Raw genomic sequence first — 22992 nt, forward strand, 5'->3', positions numbered from 1 at the left:
AGGTCCTACTTCCTAAAATGAATGTTGGAAAGGAGAAGATGCAAAGGCTGTCAAGGACTTGTTGAAGGAGAGTGACAAAGAGGGAATGATTGCCCCATGGAATCAGTGCCCTGAGTTGGGCTAGAGAGAAGTAGTAGATCAAGGCCTTCACTCCTATCCACCTCAGTTGCTGCGGGGCTTTTAGCAGCTAAAATCCAGTGAAGTGAGAGGAATCAGAAAGAGAGTGACAGAGAGAAAAGAAAGCCAGGTTTTCAAGGATCCCTATCAGCACCCTAAGAAAATACTTGCTCGGTGAAATTTGTTTTTCTATTTTTAGTCCCTTCAAGAAGCTAGGTAAGCTGGAGGGAGCAAAGTTAGAAATAAGAAAGCAGTTCCTTTATCTCCTCCACAGTTCCCAAGAAAACAGTCCAGCTTTCCATTTTGTCGTCTTCCATCCCTGGCAGCTCAAAACTCCCCACTTGTTAAAACTCATTCCTAGGGAGCAGTTAGTTGTAATAAGTTCCAAGTAATAGCTCCTTATGTTAAACCTTCATGGTGAGCAAGTAAATTGTATTGGAAATTGGTCTGTTAGCCTGAGTGTGAAAAATCTGTAGCCCAATTGCCATGCAAGCTGCCAGGATTCCTGTGTCAGCCATGTGCAACTGGAACACAGAAAAAGCGTTCTGGGACACGATCCTCCTATCTTCTAATGGTGACTGCTCAGTTCTGCAAAGAAAGGATAGAACAAGAAGTTCTGACAGAGGGCATCCTATTGAAGGATACAACTGAGATCACAGTGGAAAAAGAGTAAGCAAAGGGAAGAAGAATAGGCTAGAAACCAAAATCACAAGAGAAAGTCATAATAACCGAGGAACAGTATAGAATCTCAATAAGCCACCGTGAAAAATGGAGCCAATTACACCGGAGTTAATAGGTTGGGGTTAGGGAGCAAGGAAAGAGGAAGAGAGATGGTCACAAAAGAGTGAGATTGGGGGAAATGGATGAAGAAATATGGGTAGGCTGAAAGAGAAATACAAAGAAAGAGAGGGATGATGGATAGTAAGAGGAGAACCATGAAGGAGGGATAAACCAAGAGGAAGATAGGAAGTGCACTTGGATTTGCACCCTTTTTTCACCCCTCTCTCAGCCCCACAGCACTTAGGTACATACCTGCAATTCATTGATTTTTATTAATGTCTGTCTCCCCCTTTAGACGCTAAACGGGTGTGGCGCAGGGAATGTGTCTGCCAACTCTGTTGTACTCTCCCAAGCGCTTAGTACAGTGCCCAGCACACAGCAAGCACTCAATAATTCAATTGAATGATTGAGAGCAAGTAAGAGTAATGGTGTTAATTGAGTGCCCCCAGAATGCAATGCACTCATTTCTCGGAGGTCCATTTTGTATTTCATTGTAGATGGTTTTCCTGAGCCTGGTTGATCTGTCTCTAAAAATGCATTCTGTGATTGTTCTAGGCAGACTTTCTATTAAATTCGTTGTGAAATGTCTCATCTTCTGTTCTGTCCACCCTCAATCTAGCTTTCTACTCCGTCCCATCACTGCCTTCTTTGTGTACTTGTGGTGGCCAATGTGTGTCTCTTGTTCCTTGTCTTTTATCTATCTTTTTATTTTTTTGTTCCCTAATTTATGTTTCTTTCTCAAAAGCATTCATTCAGTCTTATAAAGTATTTTTATTTGTCAGTAATGGAAGACTTCCCCTTCCTTTCCTGGCTCCTAATTTCTCCAGACTTCATAGTTTTATAGCCTTTCCCACCCCCTGCCCCAGGCCAAGCCAGATCTTTGTCTCTGGTACTATCTTCTGAAGCCTCCACTTAACCACTTTTTCCTCTGCAGCTGTTTCTCTCCCCCCCACAACTTTTCTTTACCCTCCCTTTCAGAGTCCTGGCCAAATCCCCATCGGGTTTGCCTTGCATTTTCCTCCCCATCCCAAAAGCTTACTTGGAGGCACACTGCACTTTTGTCTTGGGGCTGGAGAGAGGCACACATTGATTCACCCTATTTAGGTAATTCAGTATTTAGAGATGATTTTTTTCCTTAAACATTCCCTTTGAAATTCAAAACCCATGGCAAGCCATTTTCGTCCCTATTATGCAATCACCTGATTGAAGAAACCAAAAGTCTTTTAAAATCAGCTTAGATGGTGGATATATTTTAAGTAAGAAAATCTTACTACTATACCAACACAGGCAAGGAAATTATTTTAAAAATCTTTTCCTTTTTCTATCAATACCTCAACTCCATAGGGCTCTTAGTTTACCAAATGTGGCATACATTCCAATAAAATTGTTTCATTCATAATGTGTTTAGATGTTTTTTTGAAGGTAGTGGTTTTTTTTCCAAACTCCTGAACCACTGGTTCTGCTTAGAGCAAGCAGTTTCCAAGTTTTCATTTCTGTGCATTTAACATGCCAACCCAAATTTACTTTGGATTGTGAAATGAAAAGATTTTATTTCGAAGAGACTGTGGTCATATTTTGAGAGAATTAATTGAGAAGGAAATCATTGTTAATTCTCATGTTTGATTTTAAACCATTTGACATGAAGAGATATAAATATGTGTCCAGTTGTGGATGCCTCTTATCTGATCAGTTCATCTCCTCCGCAGTTTCGGTGTCTGAACTGCTCAGCTTCGCAAGTCTGCTCACAGGATGGCCCTTTTTATCAGGTAAGAGGCACTCACGACTGTACATGTCACTGCCATTAAGGATGTGTAAACACCCCATCTCAAACACCTGTTTTCTAGGATTTACCACTTAGTGTTGCTTATTTCATGTGGGCAATAAAATTAAACATCCTTATGACAGCATGGATGTGCTGATGAAGTTTAAAAGCTTTTGGAATTCTATTCAAATCTATTTAGTATCAAGGCTAAAGTGACCTTTAGAGGGAGGTTGAGTAGAATTGTTTCAGATTTTCAGTAATGTGTAGGCTCTCTTCTTGATCTTGTTTCGCATTATCGCGTTACAGAAACCGTATCTCTTTTTCCCAAGTCATGCATGTACTGTGGACAGAAATTGCCAGATTAGATGAACTGAGAAAGTGCTACACCACAGAAGTATATTTAAAACATTATAGGCGATAGAGCCCATGTAATGTTTCCAGGACCCGTGACCTCAATTAGGGTTTTTGTGGTTCATCTCAGTCTAGCTAGAAAGCACCAGCACATCTCTCTCAAAAGTGTTTTCCTCCTTTACCCACAGAACTGTTACTGTCAGAATGATTGAACATGGCTTTCTTTAGTCCTGCTTGAGCAACTAATTTGCCTTCTGGTGTGACTTCTCTCTCCCCACCCCACCTTTTTTAAAATGGTATTTGCTAAGCACTTACTATGAGCCATTCAGGGTACTAAGAGCTGGAGTAGATAGAAGCTAATTAGGGTGGACACAACCCAGTCCCACATGGAGCTCACGGTCTTAATCCCCATTTTACAGATGAGGTAACCGCGGCACAGGAAAGTGAAGCGACTTGCCCAAGATCACCCAGCAGACAATAAATAATGATAAGAAGAATGTTGGTATTTGTTAAATGCTTACTATGTGCCAAGCACTATTCTAAGCGCTGGGGTAGATACAAGGTAATCGGTTGTCCCACGTAAGGCTCACAGTCTTCATCCCCATTTTACAGATGAGGTAACTGAGGCACAGGGAAGTTAAGTGACTTGCCCAAGGTCACAGAGCTGACAACTGGCAGAGCCAGGATTAGAACCCACAACCTCTGACTCCCAAGCCTGTGCTCTTTCCACTAAGCCATGCTGCTTCTTGAGTGGCGGAGCCTGGATTAGAACCCAGGTCTCTTTGCTCTTGTTTCCACAGATGTTCTTTAGAGTAGCTGAGTACAGGAAAGAAGGGATAATAATAATTATTGTATTTATTAAGTGCTTTCTATATCCTAAGCATTAGGGTGGGTGTAAGAGAATCAGCTTGGATATGGCCCTTGCCCTATAGGAAGTTACTGTCTAAGAGGGAGGGAGAATATGTATTTTATCTTCATTTTACAGAAGAGGAAGCTGGCCCAGAGAGGTTAAGTGACTTACCCTAAGCCATGCAGCAGGCAGGTGGCAGAACTGGGAATGGAACTTCAAGCTTTCTCACTTCCAGTCCTGTGCTCTTTCCATTAGGCCACATTATCTCTAAAAGCCAGTGTCTCACCAGTTCTATAAGACAAACACATTAGAAAATCATCCTGCAAAAGAAATGAAGATCTAATTAGGATAAATATGTTTTCAAGATGGAGAAGCGATTTGAGGAGCTGCTCATATGTAGTTTTTCAGAGAAGCTGTATTTCACTCTTAGGGTTTTGGAGCCACTGAATTTCTCTCAACTAGTGCTTTAAAACTGGAAAATAAATAAATTCCAAAAATTAGGTTTGTGCCACAAATGAATATACGTGGGTTTAATAGTATGAACACCACAGATAACATCCCAACAAATGCATGTTATGCTTTCATTAAAGAGGCAATTTATAATCCAAAATAACTGCTATATTGGGCATACTGACCTTTTTTTAATTCTCTATTTTATTTGTGACCAGAAAAATTCAGTTGATGAAATACCATATGCCTGGGGTGTCCACTGTTCCTTGTTTTACACCCAAAACTTTGAGTGTTATTTTACTGCAATTTCAGTATAAAAATTAGAAAAAGGTTTAACATTGAATACAGCAACTGAGAATCAGCAGTTAAAGTGAGAAGAGAAGTAAGCAAAGTAAATGCATCAGAGGATATTTTTAGTTTAGGCCAGAAAAATTGAAGAGAAATGGGAGATTCTTTAGTAAAGGAAGATAGAAAAAACATTACCCTTTTTTAAACTTCTTTTTATTCTAGAAATGATTGTGATTTAATTCTTTTCTAATTATCATTAATTATCCATTTCTTATCATTCAACTGCCACTTCCTATGTTTTCTTTCTCTGCAAAAGCATTCAGTATATATAACATATATAATATGAGCTTCCCCTTTTCCCTCTGTTCCCTCTGCTGCCTCTCTGCCCCCCCTTCCTCCCCTCAGCTAAGCCCCCTTTTCCCCCCTTTCCCTCTGCTCCTCCCCCCTCCCTTCCCCTCAGCGCTGTGCTCATCTGCTCATTTGTATATTTATTACCCAATTTATTTTGTTAATGAGATGTACATCCCCTTGATTCTATTTATTGCTATTGTTTTTGTCTCTCTGTCTCCTCCGATTAGACTGTAAGCCCATCAGTGGGCAGGGATTGTCTCTCTCTGTTGCCGAATTGTACATTCCAAGCATTTAGTATAGTGCTCTGCACATAGTAAGCACTCAATAAATACTAATGAATGAATGAATAATATGTATAATGTATTTATATAATCCCAATATATGGGTACATTTTGCTATTTTTAGACATATAAATTACTAGGTTGGCAAGGTAGAGTTCAGGTATTTATTTCAGTCAATCAAGAACAATGTGCCTTCATTATTACTAAAACAATTTCTTTGCCTTTATAGCATTTTGTCCTAATTTTTAAAATTTCCGATTAATCAATAAAGAATTAGAGATGATATTAGTTCCTGAAGAAATTGCAATTTTCTCTAAAATGGTACATGTTCAGTATTTCGGTGATATTTAGTTTCACTGTATTTTATACGAATTAATATATCTTTGAGAAATAAACTATTTATCCTCTTTTCATTCATCCGATCTAAACCGATGAGTTTTCACATCACTGTATGAGACATAGCTACACACTCACATATCTATAGTATATACAGGTCAAATTTGTTTCTGTGACTATTTAGATAAATGCTTCATTACAGAATCGTATTCCAGGTATGCCTTTCCTGGTCTTAAAATTTTTTTCAGGCACTCTTGATTCTTTGGGTTGGAACCTCCAACTGTTTCCCGTTCTTCTCCGCATCAGGCAGAAATGCCTTATCATTGGCTTTAAATCATTCATTCGGCTCTCCCCCTCCTGCTTATTCATTCTCTTCTTCCACTACACCCCAGTTTATACTCTCGTTCCTCTCAAGGTAATCTACTCAGTGTGCCTCATTCTCACCTCTCCCGCCACCGACCTCTTGCTCATGCCTGCTTTGTATCCAGTGAACCACTTCTCTCCCCATCTTCAGAACCCTTCTGAAATCACATCTCCTCCAAGTGGCCTTCCCCAGTTAATTTCTAATCTTCTCAACTCTATATTTCCCCAGCTGCCCCTTTAAAATCTGTGCCCATCCTAAGAAATTAACTGCTTAGAGCCCCTTAGGTACACATCTTTTATTATCTATTCCTACTGTCTTTCATGTATCCGTAATTTATGTTGAGAGCAGGGATTGTGTCTTCCATCTCTGTCATTCTCTCTCAAGTGCTTAATACAGTGTTCTGCACACGGTATTCAAATCAGTACCATTGATTGATTGATTTTCTTTGTCTGTTGTCCCTTAACACGCCCCCCCCCCACCACTCCATTTCTCCCTTTAGATATTAAACATCTCGAGGGCAGGGATCATCTTTTCTCATGCTGTTATGCTCTCAATCAAACAATGAGTGCTAATCCCGGCTCTGCCACTTGTCTGCTGTGTGACCTTAGTCAAGTCACTTCACTTCTTTGGGGCCCAGTTACCTCATCTTTAAAATGGGGATTTTAAAATGTGAGCCTCACATGGGACATGGACTGTATCCAACCTGATTTGCTTGTTTCCACCCCCGTGCTTAATACAGTGCCTGGTACATAGTAAGTGCTTAACGAATATCTCAATTATTATTATTGGATAATGGATTATTATTAATAATCATATTTATTGAACGCATACTGTGTGCAGAGCACTGTACTAAGCACTCAGAATAGCGCAATATAACGGAGTTGGTAGACACCTTCCCTGCCCAAAACAAGCTTATGGTCTAGAGATGAGCTTCCATTTCATTTTCTGTTCTGTTTCGTAAACATCTCATTCAATAGTATTTATTGAGCGCTTACTATGTGCAGAGCAATGTACTAAGCACTTGGAATGAACAAGTCGGCAACAGATAGAGACAGTCCCTGCCGTTTGACGGGCTTATGGTCTAATCGGGGGAGACGGACAGACAAGAACAGTGGCAATAAATAGAGTCGAGGGGAAGAACATCTCGTAAAAACAATGGCAACTAAATCGAATCAAGGTGATGTACAATTCATAAAAATAAATAGGGTAAAGAAAATATATACAGTTGAGCAGACGAGTACAGTGCTGAGGGAACGGGAAGGGAGAGGGGGAGGAGCAGAGGGAAATGGGGGGAAAAGAGGGTTAAGCTGCGGAGAGGTGAAGGGGGGCTGGTAATCTCCCAAGTGCTTATTGCAGTGTTCTACATACAGGAGGTACTTGATAACATACCAGTGATTGACTGAAGCTAAGTGGGGAAAAGAATCTAGGCACGGGGTTCTTCCTTTAATTTTACCCTCGGATATTGACTCAACTTCCATCTGATGCCCTGTAGTTCTCTTGCCCAAAGGTTACTATTCTCAGAAGCCGGTCTCCTCGGTTAGGCAGAAGTCGCTGGTCCTAGTGGGCGATTTAGTCTTTAGGCCCAGAGGTAGCTGTGTTTGTGACGTCTGGGATGACTCTCTGGTTATTGTCTGCCCGGAAGCAGAGGACTGCGCACACCTCACCGGACATGGAATCGATTGTTAGGTGGGGATGGGGGGAAAGAGCCAGCCGCTCTGATGTTAGCTCTGAGGAGGCTGAGCAAAGGTAGCAATTTGGAAGACAAATTTAGATCCTGAGGTTGGGGAATGACGTTCAGGTGCCTCCAACGATAGTGGTCTCTGAAAAGCCGCCAGTTCCTAAAGCAGATTCCAAGAGGCAGGCCAGATTCTTAAGACGTGTGCACATGGTGATGTAGAGAGGTGGGGTTTAGATACGTTAAGAACTGGGGAAAACCTCTGAGGGTTAGGGGGGAGGGCGGCAGGTGGAACAAAAACTCTTTTAACCTAAAATGGCATCGGGCTGCTGACACGAAAGTATATAAAGGTGGCAGAGACGGTGTTCAACTTAGGCTGGGGGAAAGCTGGCGGGTGCAGAAAAATAAGGCAACCTGGCTGCCCCTCCTGGGAGGGACAGGGCTCCAGATCAAGGAAGGCTGGAGAAGCCCAGAGGGAATCAAATGGAACATCTGAGGAAAAGACCAAGGGCAGATTAGACTGCCTGTCTCGTGGGACAGCCGATGTAAAATTGGCCCAAAAAAAGCAAAGCCGGAAAATGGACCTCTTTCTACACCAGTGCCGGAAGGCTAGAGAGTAAAATGGATGGATCGGATGCTTAAGTCGCTAATCGAGATTTTGACGTAATTCACATGTGCGACGATCAGTCAATCTATCATTGGCATTCATTCAGCGTTCACAGTGTGCAAAGCACACTTCTAAGCCCTAGGGAATATACAATACAGTAGAAGCTAGCAATCTACAGGGGGAGATGGATAGTAAAATTCATTAGTTGAATTCATTAGTTCAGTAGTTTACTGAATGAATTCAGGAAAGCTTATTCATTTATTCAGTCATATATCAAGTGCTTACCATTCATTCAATCATATATATTGAGCGCTTACCGTTTGTGGAGCACTGTACTAAGTGCTTGGGAGAGTACAATACAATAATAAACAGACACATTCCCTGCTCACAATGAGTTTACAGTCTGGGGGATGGGGACAGGCATTAATATAAATAAATAAATTACAGATATGTACATAGTGCTCTGGGGCTGGGAGGGAGGATGAATAAATTTCAGATAGGAGAAGTAGTTATGGGAAGCAGCGTGGCTCAGTGGAAAGAGCCCGAGCTTGGGAGTCAGAGGTCATGGGTTTGAATCCCGGATCCGCTACTTGTCAGCTGTGTGACTGTGGGCAGGTCCCTTAACTTCTCTGGTTCTCTGGTTCCCTCATCTGTAAAATGCGGATTAACTGTGAGCCTCACGTGGGACAATATGATTACCTTGTATTTACCTCAGTGCTTAGAACAGTGCTCTGCACATAGTAAGCGCTTAACAAATACCAGCATTATTATTATTAGAGGGAAAGGATATGTACATAAGTGCTCAAGGGCCAGGGTGAATGTCCAAGTGGGTACACAGTCAAGTGAGTAGGTGTCACGGAGAGGCAGGTGAATAGGGGAAATGAAGGTTTACTCGGGTGACATCTCGGAGGACATGAGATTTTAGGAGGGTTTTGAAGGTGGCGAGTGGGTTGAACCATCAGTTATGAAAAGGGAGGGAGTTCCAAGCCCGAAGGAGGAGGTGAGCAAGGGGTCGGTAGCGGGATAAATGATATGGAGGTAGAAAGAGTGGATTGGCGTTAGAGGAGCCAAGTGTAAGTATTGGATTGTGGTAGGAGATGAGTGAGGTGAGGTAGAAGGGAGAGAGCTTTGGCAGTAAGAAGCTTCTGTCTGATACAGAGGTCAATGGGCAACCGCTGGAGGTTTTTGAGTGTGGGGAGATGTGGACTGAGAGGTGTTTCAGAAAAATGATCCAGGCAGCAGAGTGACGTATGGACTGGAAGTGGAGAGAGTCAGGAAGCAGAATGGTCAAGGTGGCATAGGATAAGATCTTGGATCAGCCTGGTAGGAGTTTGGAAGGAGAAGGGCTAGATTCTCAAGACGTCATGAAAGTAGAATTGACATAATTTGATGACAGATTAAAGATTTGGGATGAATGAGAGAGATGAGTTCAGGATAATGCCAAGGTGTGAGCTTGTAAGAAAGGGAGGATGGTTGAGATGTCTTTGGTGATCAGAAAGTCAGGGGGAAGACGCGGTTTAGGTGGGAAGATAAGGAGTTCTGTTTAGGCCGTGTTAAGTTTGAGGTGTCGGCGGGGCATCCAAGTAGAGGTGGAATGGTAGTCGAAGTGGTGGGAGTGAGTGAATTCTCCAAGAGAGTGGGTAGAGATAGAGACTAGAAGGGGACCCAGAACAAATACCATGAAAAAACTCCAAACAACCTGAGCCTTGAGGCACAGTTAGAGGGGTGGGAGGGAGAGGAGGAGCCAGCGGAAGGAGACTGAGGAAGAACACTCAGAGAGATAAGAGGAGAACCAGGAGAGGACAGTGTAGGTGAAACCAAGGTTAGACAGAGTTTCCAGGAGAAGGGGAAGTGTGGAAGGAAGCTGAGAGGTTGAAGAGGAGTAGGATAATAATAATGGCATTTAAATGTTCACTTTGTACCAAGCACTGGTCTAAGCGCTGGGGTAGATAAAAGGTAATCAGATTGCCCCACGTGGGGCTCACAGTCTTAATCCCCATTTTACAGATGAAGTAACTGAGGCACAGAGAAGTTAAGTGACTCGTCCAGAGTCACACACCTGACAAGTGGCAGAACCAGAATTAGAACCCCTGACGTCTGACTCCCAAGCCCGTGGTCTTTCCACTAAGCCACGCTGCTTCTCAGGGCTGTTGGATTTGGCACAAAGGAGGTCATTGGTGACCTTAGAGAGGGCTATTTTCACGGAGTGAATGGGGCCGAAGTCAGATTGCAGGGAGTTGAGGAGATAGTTGAAAGAAAGGAAGCAGAGGCAGCAGGTGTAGAGAAGTAAATCAATCACATTTATTGAGTGCTTACTGTGTGGGGAGCACTGTAATAAGCGCTTGGGAGAGTATAATACAACAGTATAACTGACACATTCCCTACCCACAGAGACCTTATAGTCTGTAGGGGGAGGCAGACGTTAATATAGATAAATAAATTACAGATATGTACATAAGTGCTCTGGGGTTGGGGGTGGGAGTGGGATGAATAAAGGGAGCAAGTCAGGGTGATGCAGAAAGGAGTAGGAAAAGGGGAAATGAGGGCTTATTCAAGGAAAGCCTCTTGGAGGAGATGTGCCTTCAGTAAGGATTTGAAGGGGAGGAGAGTAACTGTCTGACAGATATGAAAAGGAAGGGCATTCCAGGCCAGAGGTAGGACGTGGGTGAGAGGTGAGTGGCGAGATAGACAAGATCGAGATACAGTGAATAGGTTGGCATTAGAGGAGCTGAGTGTGCAAGCCGGTTTGTAGTAGGAGAGTAACCAGGGGAGGTAGGAAGGTGCACATTTATTAAGTACTTTAAAGCCAATGCTAAGGAGTTTCTGTTTGATGCGGAGGTAGATGGGCAACCACTGGCGGTTCTTGAGGAGTAGAGAAACAGGGTCTGAACTTTTTGTAGGAAAATGATTCAGGCAGCAGTGTGAAGTATGGATTAGTAGTGTGGAGAAAGAGGAGGCAGGGAGGTCAGCAAGGAGGCTGATACAGTAATCAATGTGGGATAAATGCTTCAATCGGCATGACAGTTTGAATGGAGAGGAAAGGGCAGAGATGTGAAGATTGAACCGAAAGGATTTAGTGATAGATTGAATTGTTGGTGAATGAGAGAGAGAAGTCAAGGATAAAGCCAAGGTTACGGGCTTGTGAGACAGGAAGGATGGTGGTGAGGAATGGTAGGAGGAAGATGGGCTGATAACTGGAGGGAGCCATGGGATGAAGGGTGGGGCAGTTTAGGACAGAAGAGACTTGAGCATGTTTAGAAGTAATGGAGGGGTCCAGTACTACTAGGCTATAAGTCCTATAGAAAAATGGAAGAGAGAGAGAGGGAGAGAGTGTGCATCTGTGTGTGTGTAGGAGAAGGGAGGGTGGGGGAAGGGCATCTACTCCAAGAAAATGTGTGTGAAAATGTTGGTAGATATGAGTAAATAAGTACCATGATCTTTTTCCCTTAGAAATTCTAAATGTAAACAAAAATGTCACCATAGGGGTGTTCTACTGCTCTCATGACTAGGATATGGAGGAGTGATCAGGAAATGTTGTACCAGGTTGGGGAAGATTAAAAAAAATTATAGGTACTAATCATGTGAGTCTTCCCTTATCCTCATATAAATTGGCTACAAAAGTCAGGGCAAGAGGTGTAAATTTGGTGTTAGATTAGGATAGATGTCTTTTCTGGAATAGCTAACCATAGAGCCAAAAAGGAAAGCTAAAATATTGGATTGAATTTTGAGTAGTGGACAGAACAGGTGATAAAGGAAGTTGATGCGAGAAAGCCACTTTGCAACTGTGACATCACCTTGAAAAAATACTTCAAATTTTGGGTGTTGAATAAAGAGGAAAGGGAAGCAATGTGGCCTAGTGGAAAGAGCACGGGACTGTTAGTCAAAGGTCCTGCGTTCTAATCCTGGCTCCGCCATTCCCTGTTGTGTGGCCTAGGACAAGTTATGTAACTGCTCTGTGCCTCAGTTTCCTCAACTGTAAAATGGGAATTCAGTACCTGTTCTCCTTCTAGATTAGACTGTGAGCCCCATGTGGGACAGGGACTGTGTCTGATGTAATTAATTTGTATCTAATCCAGTGCTTAGAGCAGTGCTTGACACAAAATAAGTGCTTAACAAATAGCGTATTTTTTTAATCCACAAAAAGGAGTTTTCATTTTAGAAAACTGAAAAATTTCCAACCTTAGTTGGAAGAAGCAGAAAGGCTTAGCTCTAAAAGAAAAAGGGACTTATTAGAAGCGTGTATAAAAGAAAATTCTATCTTCAGGGGCTGTGGTAAAATGTCTTCCCAGAACAAAACATAAAACAGCCACCCCTCCCATCCCAACAACAAAAAAAAGATGACTATCAAAATCCGGCCTGGCTAGGTGGCAGAGTTAAAGAGATCATAGGTGCTTCATTACTTGGGGGCAGTGGTGCTCACAGTTTTTAAACCTGCCTCCCAGACTTCCTCATCCCAGGTCTCTGGCAAAGCCTGGGAGTTTCCAAGCAGGCCCTCCCCCAAAAACCCAAATAATGGCTTGTGATCTGTGTCTCCTTTCAGCTTTCATGCTCCACTCAAAACCCTCCCTCATTTTGTCTCCCAAAGTGAAAATGTGGCACCTCTGAAAGAGATCATGAAAGGGAAAACGGCCTCCTTTAATAAATGGAAAGTTATCCCATGGATGAGAACAGGGAGGGTCATTAGATGCAGCAGGTCCGGGGCCAACAGGAAATCAGACAGACCATCTTGCCAGAGGTGCCGTAGCCAATTTGTCTTATGTTTTCGAGTCGTCTTCGACCCAAAGCGACGCCATGGACACATCTCTCCCAGAACGCCCCTCATACATCTGCAGTCATTCTGGTAGTGGATCCATAGAGTTTTCTTGGTCAAAATTCAGTAGTGGTTTACCATCGCCTCCTTCCACGCAGTAAACTTGAGTCGCCGCCCTCAATTCTCTCCCATGACGCTGCTGCCCAGCATAGGCGAGTTTTGACTTGTAGCAGATTGCCTTTCACTCGCTAGCCACTGCCCAAGCTAGGAATGGAATGGGTAGCCCTCTGTTTGACTCTCCCTCCCATTGCAGAGACTGGTGGAGTACTGGAAACTCTCCAGGTGCAACCTTTAGAGGGGCCCATAGCCAATTACAAATGATTTTTCAACCCTGTCAGAGGTTAAGTAATCATTGAGACCATTAGATGATCATTGACTAAAATGTATATTTGGGATTGAAAAGGTGATTCCAGGTCACTCAGTGAACTGCAGAGAGGCAGTGTAGCTTAGTAGGTAGAGCACAGAACTGGGAGTCGAGACGTAGGTTCCAGTCCCAGGTTCATTAAGAAAAGAACTAGATCATCTTAAATCATAAGCTCCTCGAGGACAGGAATCATGTCTACCTGCTCTGTTATACTCTTTGAAGTATTTAGTACTCTGTTCAGAGTAAGTACTCAAGCTTTCTAGACTGTAAGCTCGTCGTGGGCAGGGAATGTGTCCGTTGTATTTTTATATCTTTCCCAAGCGCTTAGTACAGTGCTGTACACACAGTATGAACTCAATGAATACGATCGACTGACTGACTCAATAAATACTCTTGATTGATTGAACTCTGAGGGGCAGAAACTACGGACTTGTCCCTCGCTTCCAGCCCATGGGAGTTCAGAGAGTTTCTCAGCCTGGAGAGCCGATTTGGAGAAAGGAACCAGAGGGAAGGCCTTGACAGTTTCTAGCAGTACATGAAAGGCTCTGCTTTTCCTTTATGTTCCCCAGGCATCCCAGAGAGGAGAGTGGCAGGAAATTGGGAACAATCAGGATCAGGCTTAGAAAACCTCCTCTATGAGAGTAGTGATTTTGGGGCCTGAAAGGACACCTGCCATCTGCTAATTAGCAAATGTCACCGCAGTCTTTTCTGCAGTATCAGAGTGCAAGAGGATAATGTGAAAGTGAATTGACTGAAATTTTGTGACCCAGCCCTAAATTCAACTCCAGGCATATCAGTCAATCAATCAATCAATGGTATTTATTTATTTTTTAATTTTATTTGGTAACTGCTTACGATGTGCCACAAAGCGCCAGGGTAGATACAGACTTATTAAGTTGGACATAGTCCTTGTCCCACATGGGGCTCATAATCTTCATCCCCATTTTTCAGTTGAGGTAGCTGAGATACAAAGAAGTTAAGTGACTTGGTCACACTGCAGGCAAGTTGCGGAGCCGAGATTAGAACCCAGGCCCTTCTGATTCCCTGGGCCGTGCTTTATCCACTAGGCCATGCTGCTTCTCTATTGAGTACTCATCTTAGGTTGAGCACTTGGGAGAGTACAGTGCAATGGGTAGACATGATTCCTGCCTACAAGGAGTTTACAGTCTAGAGGCGGGAGGCAGACTTAAAATAAATGACAGATGGGGGAATAGCAGGGAATAAGGATATGTGTGTAAATGCTGTGGGGCAGAGGGTGGGATGAATATTAAAGTGCTTAAAGTGTACAGACTCAAGTACACAGGTGACATAGAAGGGAGCGTGGGTGGGGAAAACGAGGGCTAATGATAATGATGGTATTTGTTAAGCACTTACTGCATGCCAAGCACTGTTCAAAGCACTGATCAGAGAGAGCCTCTTGAAGGAGAAGTGTTTTTAGGATGGCTTTGAAGGTGGAGTGAGCGGTGGTCATATATGGTGGGGGAGAGTGTTCCAGGCCAGAAAGAAGACATGGAGTTCATACTGGCCCCAAGCTCTAGGCAGATATCAGGAAGCCCAGCCTAAATTGGGAAGAGCCTTCCCCTGCCTGTAGATTGGATCTTCTTTGCAAGGGAGCTCTTTCATGCCCAGAAAAGGGCACCTGTTGGTACAGGAGCCCTTGAGCATTCCAGAGCCATAGTGGGGACGCTAGGGCTAGCAGCACAGATGAGCAGGCAAAAAAGAGTTGCTGCCAGGAACTTAGGTTGCTGCTGCTAAGGCAGGAGGAATGGGGCTGGGCCTGAAATATACAGATCAACCATAAAAGTAAAGCTCCTGAAAATTTCTTTTTTTATGGTGTTTGTTATGCACTTACTATGTGCCAGGAATCATACTAAGCGCTGGGGTAGATACAGGCTAATCAGGTCAGACACAGTTCATGTCCCACATGGGGTTCACAGTCTTAATCCCCATTTTACAGATGAGGTAACTGAGGCAACAGAGAAATTAGTGACTCCCCCAAGGTCACACAACAGACAAGCGGCGGAGCTGGGATTAGAACCCAGGTCCTTCTGACCCCCAGGCCCATACCATATCCATTAGGCCATGCTCCTTCTCGACTGTGTTTGCTCACTGGGTTCCCATGTAGTAGTGTCCAAAGTCATCGCGTTGGCTGAAAGAGTACTGTACGATTGAAGTCACCCATCTCACGCAAATGGTAGGTTATATGTATGTTGTTTGTGTTGTAAAAGTTTGTTTTAAATCTGCACTCCCAAAATGTAGTTCTTGAGGAAGGTCCAGTTTTTTTTCATTCTTAATTAGGAGACCTTTTGTGAAAGGAGTCGGCCAACGCACCTGAAATATTGAACTAATGCCTCTTAGAAAAACTGACTAGAAAGTAAAATTAATTGCAGTAAAAGTTATAACTTGAATCGTAGCCATCACCCCTACTCTCAGGAAAGTTCTAACCTAACCATCTTATGCTCCTCTCTAGGATGCTTCACTTACATTTATTTCTTTTTTTCTTTTTGTTTTCTTTTGTAGTCTTATCCAATGGTACTGCAGTATCGACCAAGAATTGATTTCGGCTAGCCAAAGGGCCTAAATCCCACTGAACTGACTCCTGCACTATTTGTTTACCTTTCAACAGATTGCACAAATGAATGGGTGGGCCTGAGCTAGGCATATCTGGCACAACCAGAATTTCAGCATGCAAATAAGGACGTTCTCTTTCAATCGTCATAGCCGTCTTTGTCGTTTCTATTAGAGCAAGCCAAGTGTCATTCTGCTACTGAAATGCCTGCATAAGATTGTTGTGCTCTCTTACCGGTGTACCCAAGTTGTAGTCAAAATCAATCAATTGTACAGTCAACATTCAGTCTTCTCAATATTTTGCTCGCCTGTTACAAGGTTGTTCTGGTCCTACCGTTGATTACACTAGCAAAATGACAGTGTCCAATCTTTGTGGTGTTGCAGTTTTCACATATTTACTATTTTATCGAGTCATGTTTAAAATAGTAGAGTACCTTTCAAGGACTTGGGAATTATATATTGAAATCATTTTGTTTAGAAAGACAATATTTAGACATGTGGTTGTTGGACCACTATCTCGTTCTTGTAAACCTTCTTTTGGGTACAGGTACAGCTCACTCATGGGTGTGCAAGAGTCCTTTTCCAGTGGATGTTGATATACTTGAGGTAAAAGCAGACCACAACATAATTGTAGATTCATTTTTATTTTGTCTAAATCGTCTACCAGTAGCACAGGAAGGCCTGTTGGTCTTCTTGAATGAAAATGTGTGTGACTTGTGTGAGAACTGAACTCTGATTAACACCTACCCCAGGATATTGGCAGCTGATCGCTTAGAGTAAAATCAATATGTCGGTGAGGTTACTCCCTTCATCAAATGCCTTATGGACAAGCAATGCTGCTTGCTCAAGTCATCGTTTTGTTTTGTTTTTTTAAAGTCTCCTTAGTTGGTTGCTGTTTAAATGAATGAGTTATTTGCTCATACACATACAGACACACAAAAAAAGATTGGCCTTAGGAATATGTCATTGTTGCCATGCAAAAGGTTATAAGTTGAATTAACATTAAATGTTACAATCCATAGACCTGATGGCTAGATATTTTGTGACTTTTCTTTCCAGCATCCTAAAGCAAACCTAGATGAACATTTTCAGTTGAATGTCATGTTTTCATGTCTATGCCTAAAGCTAGAGGCCATGCGGTATGGCAGATCTGTAGTCTCACCAAAATAAAAGGTGGGTATGGGCATTTCATTTTAGATACTGTAAGAATAGAGAAAATGGGATTTTTGCCTTATCTATTTTAGGAAATTTAGCAGTATTAAGGTTAGTGCTGAAATGGCATCCTTAATATTACCGGTCTCGTATTGTAGTCTTCCATTCATTTCTGCTCAGTTTACAAGTCAAAACAAGTCTTATTTTGAAGTCTACCGAGAATAAAACTGTGCTTTCTAATACAATTCAAGTTACCAGCATTTTTAGATTTTCTTAGTTTCTTTGTGATCAAAAAGGGGTAATTGACTCTGAAAGTAAGTTGAATTAGTCACTTAGAAAAGCAAAAAAAAAAAAAAGCAAAAAAAAAAAACCTTAAAGGGGGAGAGCACAGAAGTTAAAAATAGACTTTACCTGCTTTAGAAGTTTGAAATGAGCAGTTTCTGTTAGACACCCAGTATATATATGCTATAAACTCTGAGTATAAATATCTCAAAAATATATTTTCAAGTAGTGCCTCCAGAATCACAAAGACATACTTTAGTATTAGGAAATACCATAGAATAACAAAATATTTTAAAAAACCCTAAATTTATATATTCTGCACAATGTCATTTCATAATAGTGTTTTCACCAATTTTTAAAAGTTAAAGATGTATTTCAAAGTTCTTAAAATGTTTTGGTCAGGAAATTAAAGATACATTTAAAGCTTCAAGCTGCCAGCTTCTTGAGTGGTTCCTTGGGCGTAGGTACTTATTTATCATTACCCATTAAGAGGAGATTTAAACCACCATGTGTTAGTGAACAGTCCTTGAATGTTTGAAAAGGATTTTAACACTGAACGACAAAAAGTAGTTTGTCCTTTTGTCAGACCCTCTTATTCCCTGAATAGCCCAAACGGTGGAAGAAAATCAAAAAATTTGTCATATACCTTTGAGAAAACTACTTACCTTGTTCCGAATTGAAAGTAATTTTTATTTTATTAGCTAATCTGACCCAGAGATAGATTAAAACGGGTGACTTCTTTTACTAACAATGAAAGTTTGAGACTGAGATATTTCCATAATTCCAGTCAAGAATTAGAGCCTTAAATATATTCCTATGTGCTTAGTCTCTTTAGCTCCTTAAGGTGTTCGGTATTCTGTCAAGATTGCATATTGTCCTAAAATTTATCTCTGTGGAATAGACACCAAGCAATTTCAAATGTATATGGACAGTCATCGGTTAAAATATGTTCATCTAGGGTGTATGTGCCACATGCCTATTGAAATTTAATTATACCTGTTGACAAATGTGCCAAAAATATTGAGGAATGCTCTTGGGTTGGGGGGAGGGGGAGAGAAAAAGAGGCAGCAACTGGCAGTTTAAATAGGATATTTCGGGGGGGGGGTGGGAAAAATGGTCACATGGCTGGAATTTCAAAGAAATTTTGTGGGAAGTCACACCCTCCCTTTCTCCAAAATAGTGCATGATAACTCTTGCCACTGTTTTGGTCAGGTCAGAAATGACACTGTGGGTATAAACTACTTTCATGTCCACTAACTACGCATGCTCAGAAAGGTTGGCCCCATAAATCAGTTTTTTATATTTGCAAAAGCTGAGATGCAAGAAGTGAGAAGTCAGTTTTTGAAGTTTAGTGGAAAGTTAACTCAGTAGCCCCAAGAGAGTATCACCTCCATGGGATCTCTATAGAAACGGGCCGAGAAGGTTAGAAGCTTGAAAATGCAAATTCAACCCTAGGCAGTTTTGCTGGAACTATTCCATTGCCTAGATAAAGTAGCAATAAACTAAAGGGCCGTTACACTCCACCCCCCCCCCCCCTTGGCCCTCTCCCCCATTCCAGAAAAGATAGTTGTTTTTTAAATCTGTTTTAGTTACCTTAGGAAAACCCCCTAAATATGTACAGTAAATACAAAAAAATTTGAGAGGTAGAGGGTATTTGCTTTCTCCAGTCAACTCATTGTTTGAATTGGGTAAGTGCAGGTCCCATCAAATTAACCAGATGTTAATAGAATAATAATAGAAGCACATAACCTGATTTAAGGAGAAAAAGATCTTGTAAACTCTGACAAAAATTGTGTAATATCTTTTCATTGTATTAAGAAGGATATGTTATGTACCTTTCCACTGTTAAAAAAAAAATCCATCCTTTACTAATGTGCCACATTTTATATTGGGAAATGAATACTTTCAAGTATGACATACCATTCAGATAAAGTTTAAATTTTAACTGATTTAATTTTTAACTGATTATTTAATTGAAAGAAAACCAGATGTTTATATTATATAATATTGTGACTAACGCTTTAGCTTTATTGAAAATGTTAAGAGAAAGTGCCTCATTGCTAAAACCACATATCTGTGTTTTAGAATTAATACGTGCATTTTGATCGAAATATTTTTGTTCCTATCTTATGAATAGTTTCATTATTTAAACTAGAAAGATTTCTTAAAAAAGATACGTTTAGGAAAAAAAAAGTTCCTTTCTTTAAAGCATTTAAAATGAATAGTTATCACCAAAGAAATGTTTATTGTTAATTGGGTTACCGTGTCCGGAAATACAGTTTGAACAATTTGCAAACTGGAAACAGGTTGAAGCTTGGATTGATTTAATTTTATATTTGGTTAGACAAATAATTTTTATTGGTTTCTATTAACATTCACCAAAGAGAGGCTGTAGACTGAATTTGCCTGATGAGACCAGTCTGTTGCAGGTTTCCTTGCAATAACCTCAGTTTTTGATTTTTTTCTACCTGCCGGTTTCAGTCGAGTTGAACACTGGCAGACTAAAATATATCCCCAAAGAACAGAGAAATGAGCACAATTGTCTGTCCATCTTTTCTGGAAATGATATATGGTGAACAGGGTTCAGATAAAGAGGTAATGGCAGTAGAATATACATTTAATTCCTGTATAAATGTTTTTATGGTACTGATATTTACATTGAAACTTTAAGCAAATGTAAGCCAAGAATTTTCAGGTCAAGGTGAGGAGCATCTATTTTTGTGAAGGCAGCCCATTTTGGAACTTTGTTAATCGGTAATGGCATCTTATAAGTTAGGTAAAGCAGTAGGTACCTTTACCTTTATAAAAGGCGACAGAATTCCAGGTGGCTAAGAAAACAAAACAAAATACATCTTTTTCTGTCATTCAGTAGTTATCAATTGAGAGCCTATTTTAAAAATCCACTGTGCACTAAAAATTCCTGCAAGTTCAGATGTGTGGAATCTATTTAAAAAGCAATTTTTTTTTCCAGCCTAAAGAAGTAGGATGATAATCTGGTTAACTATCTGTAAAATCAGATATCAGTTTGATTTAAAAGAGCTGCCAAATTTGGAGACGGTTTCCTCTCAGAGAAGACATGAAGAATAGAGGTGGCATTAGGTTTACAGTTATTTTTCTATCTTTAGCCCTGCACCTAAAGGCAAAAATCACCGAGCAAGAGTGAGCACAGGGATTGCATGACACATGTTTTGGAAACAGATAAAATTCTTAAAAGTGGTGTCCATCTCTTAGCCCTTCCAAAGCACAATAAGGTCACCAGCTACTTTTAGATTTTCTTGGCCTTGTTCAATAAAATTTTACTGGGGAGGGAAGGTTTGACGTTTCAGAAAAATATATAAAAGTGCACTGTGTTGGCTGTAATAGCATTTTTTTTGAAGCTATGGCAGTGCTTTCAATAATTTCAAATTATCGATAGAAAAATTAAAGATGTAATTCTCTTTTGCATAGTGTAGTAAGTGCAGCTGTCACAATTGGTAGTATTGCCTACTGTCTGCTTTAGATTTTAAAATAAAATATTGCAAGAAATTAGACATTCAGGAGAGTTTCCAATAACAATTAAATGGTAAGTCAGGAAACGTTTTCATGTTTTCATGAATTGATTAAGAATTTGTGTCTGGAATTGAAATTGAAGAGTTTCAGATTTCCCAATTAGAGTTGAAAATTGGGCTTGACATTTGAATCCTCTATTTTTACACAACCGGGGTTTCATTTTCTTCTTTCACAGAGTCCCCAAGCTCTCCCTTCACGCACTGTGCAACTAGTCCCGTAAATGGTAGTTTTGCCCCTGGGGCCTCAGGAGTGGGATCAGACCGTACCAGAGTGGGGTTTCGGATCACTTTTGTTGTTTTCAAGGGGGTGAGGGATGTCTGAGAGACCTCAGCTAAGCCGAGAGCCTAGTAGCGACAAGAAAGAAGCTGGAAAAGGCCGCTTGGGCAGTACCGATGTTCTAATGCTTCCTCGCATCTGGTCAGCGCTCTAGTGATTGTCAGTTTTTTGGCATTACGGCCCTCACATCCGATACTGAAAAAAAAAATCCTAGACTATAGCGTAGAGTCACGTTATGTTGCTAATTTTCTTTTAAAATCTAAAATATTTTAAGCTTTTTGTCAAAAGTGGTAACATCTAAATACAAATAAACCTTTTTGTGGTTGTAAAATTTAGCTTATAAATCATTCAAATTGAAGTGAAAAAAAAATAACCAGGTCATTGTTAATGACTTAGTCTATCCTATTATTAAAAAAATATATGTATTTTTGTAAAGGAAAAGCACTTGTAGATATTTAATCAGTCCAAGATAGAGCTATGTTGGTTTTGCAGAAATAAAATGCTGCTTAGAAAATCACTTAAATATTTTTTTATTTTTGTGCTCAAATGTATTTTCTGTTGATTTATGGAATGTTCTGTATAAAGCTGTATAGTTGTTACAGTTGGGCTAAATACATTTTTTATCTGGATTTTGCCAAGTATATCTGACCATGCTACAAATAGTATCTTTGTTATTAAAACTCTGATTGCATAATATCAGGATCGGGCCATTTGTCATCTTTACTATGAGATGTTATTTCCTTATTGCATCCTATCAGATTGCACCTACGTGGAGGATTCTGATTTTTCATTTGGTCCTATTCACAGGTGCGAACTTGATGGGGGAGGTCCCCTCTGCAGCTTTTGGAGGCGGGGCTCCCCCATCCTAGGGGGTCCATGTAGCCCCGAGCGTTTCCCCCCTGGGGCTCTAACCCTCACGTTTTCCCTTTCCTCCAACCCCACAACACCTCCACTCACAAATACGCGCCGGTTGGAGTCAGTCTGTCGTTTTTATCGAGCACGTACTGTGTGCAGAGCACTGTACAAAGCACTTGGGAGAGTCCAATATAACAATAAACAGACTCATTCTCTGCCCACAACGGGCTTACAGTCTAGAGGGGGAGACAGACCTGCTCCTTGCCCTTTGGTTTCTTTTGAGTGGGGAGAAGAGTAGCTGTTATATGTCTTGGAAACACTCACTGGGGCAGGGAAGGAAAGCAGGATAAGCCCTTGGAGTTGTGACCAGATTAAAAAAAAAAGGGCCCATATTCTTTCCCTATCTGATCTTCCTTTGCCTCCATCTACCAACTGAGAAGCACGTGTTTCATACGTGGGGTTTTGTTTTTGTATTTCAAGTGGTATTTGTTAATCCCTTACTATGTGCCAGGCTCCGTGCTAAACTCTGGGATAGATACAAGTTAATCAGGTTGGACAGGGTCCCTGTCCCGCATGGGGCTCATAGTCTTAATACCCATTTTACAGATGAGATAAAGCACAGAAAAGTGAAATGACTTGTCCGAGGTCACAGAGCAGACAAGTGGCAGAACCGGGATTAGAACCCAGGTCCTCTTACTCACAGGCCCGTGCTTGATCCACTAGGCCACGCTGCTTATGGAGTAAAGGATGTGAGCACAAAAGCTACACAGCTACTGCAGCCACCATCTACCAAGCTCTTAGGACTTGGATTGTTGATCAGTTAATCACCTGATCCACTGATCAATTAATCATATTTATTGAGCACTTACCATTTGCAGAGCACTGTACTAAACATTTGACCATCCTGCAACTGGTAAATCATAG

The 22992-nt window shown here is 41.2% G+C and overlaps 1 protein-coding gene and 1 non-coding gene across 9 annotated transcripts in view; one reads left to right on the forward strand and one right to left on the reverse strand.

Moving 5' to 3' along the window:
- The window catches only part of PCGF5 (polycomb group ring finger 5), a 143086-nt gene extending 121177 nt beyond the window's left edge, over positions 1–21909 (forward strand). For 7 of the 8 annotated variants that reach the window (XM_029059658.2, XM_029059657.2, XM_039911552.1 and 4 more), the window contains 2 exons: positions 2604–2663; positions 15907–21909. In XM_029059658.2, coding sequence (XP_028915491.1) covers positions 2604–2663; positions 15907–15954 — 108 coding nt within the window. In that variant the 3' untranslated portion in view covers positions 15955–21909. The remainder of the gene's footprint in view (positions 1–2603; positions 2664–15906) is intronic. The other variant, XM_029059659.2, reaches the window with a different exon arrangement.
- LOC114810856 lies at positions 13185–13322 on the reverse strand. Its single transcript, XR_003758546.1, has one exon. It is a non-coding gene; the product is annotated as a small nucleolar RNA SNORA7 (small nucleolar RNA).
- Positions 21910–22992: the final 1083 nt, after the last annotated feature.

This window comes from Ornithorhynchus anatinus, chromosome 3, assembly GCF_004115215.2.
Source record: "Ornithorhynchus anatinus isolate Pmale09 chromosome 3, mOrnAna1.pri.v4, whole genome shotgun sequence".
NCBI classification, from domain to species: domain Eukaryota; kingdom Metazoa; phylum Chordata; class Mammalia; order Monotremata; family Ornithorhynchidae; genus Ornithorhynchus; species Ornithorhynchus anatinus.